This window comes from Zerene cesonia, chromosome 22 (assembly GCF_012273895.1).
Source record: "Zerene cesonia ecotype Mississippi chromosome 22, Zerene_cesonia_1.1, whole genome shotgun sequence".
NCBI lineage: Eukaryota > Metazoa > Arthropoda > Insecta > Lepidoptera > Pieridae > Zerene > Zerene cesonia.
This window is the reverse complement of record NC_052123.1, coordinates 3,816,468-3,816,677: the sequence shown is the minus strand read 5'-3', so window position 1 is coordinate 3,816,677 and position 210 is coordinate 3,816,468. Positions and strand designations below refer to the sequence as shown.

The 210-nt window shown below is 73.3% G+C and overlaps 1 protein-coding gene across 2 annotated transcripts in view; it reads left to right on the top strand.

Annotated features, from left to right (window-relative positions):
• The window catches only part of LOC119836010 (leucine-rich repeat-containing protein 2), an 11,598-nt gene that overhangs the window by 7,048 nt on the left and 4,340 nt on the right, over window positions 1-210 (top strand). For both annotated transcript variants that reach the window (XM_038361175.1, XM_038361174.1), the window contains exon 4: window positions 17-182. In XM_038361175.1, the coding sequence (XP_038217103.1) occupies window positions 17-182 (166 nt within the window). The remainder of the gene's footprint in view (window positions 1-16; window positions 183-210) is intronic.

Below are 210 nucleotides of genomic sequence, written 5' to 3'. Positions count from 1 at the left end.
TGTGCGTCCGCCGCAGGAGCACCCGCTGATCCGGTACGTGGACGAGCCGGCGCCGACGGACGCGTCGCCGTCGAGCAGCCGGCAGCACGTGGGCCCGCTGGCGGCGCAGGCGCTCGCCGTGAACGCGACCGCGCTGCGCCTGCCCGCCGTGCCCGCGCCGCGACACCCGGACCTCATACTGGGTGAGTGGTACGGGGTTGGGTTTTTTTT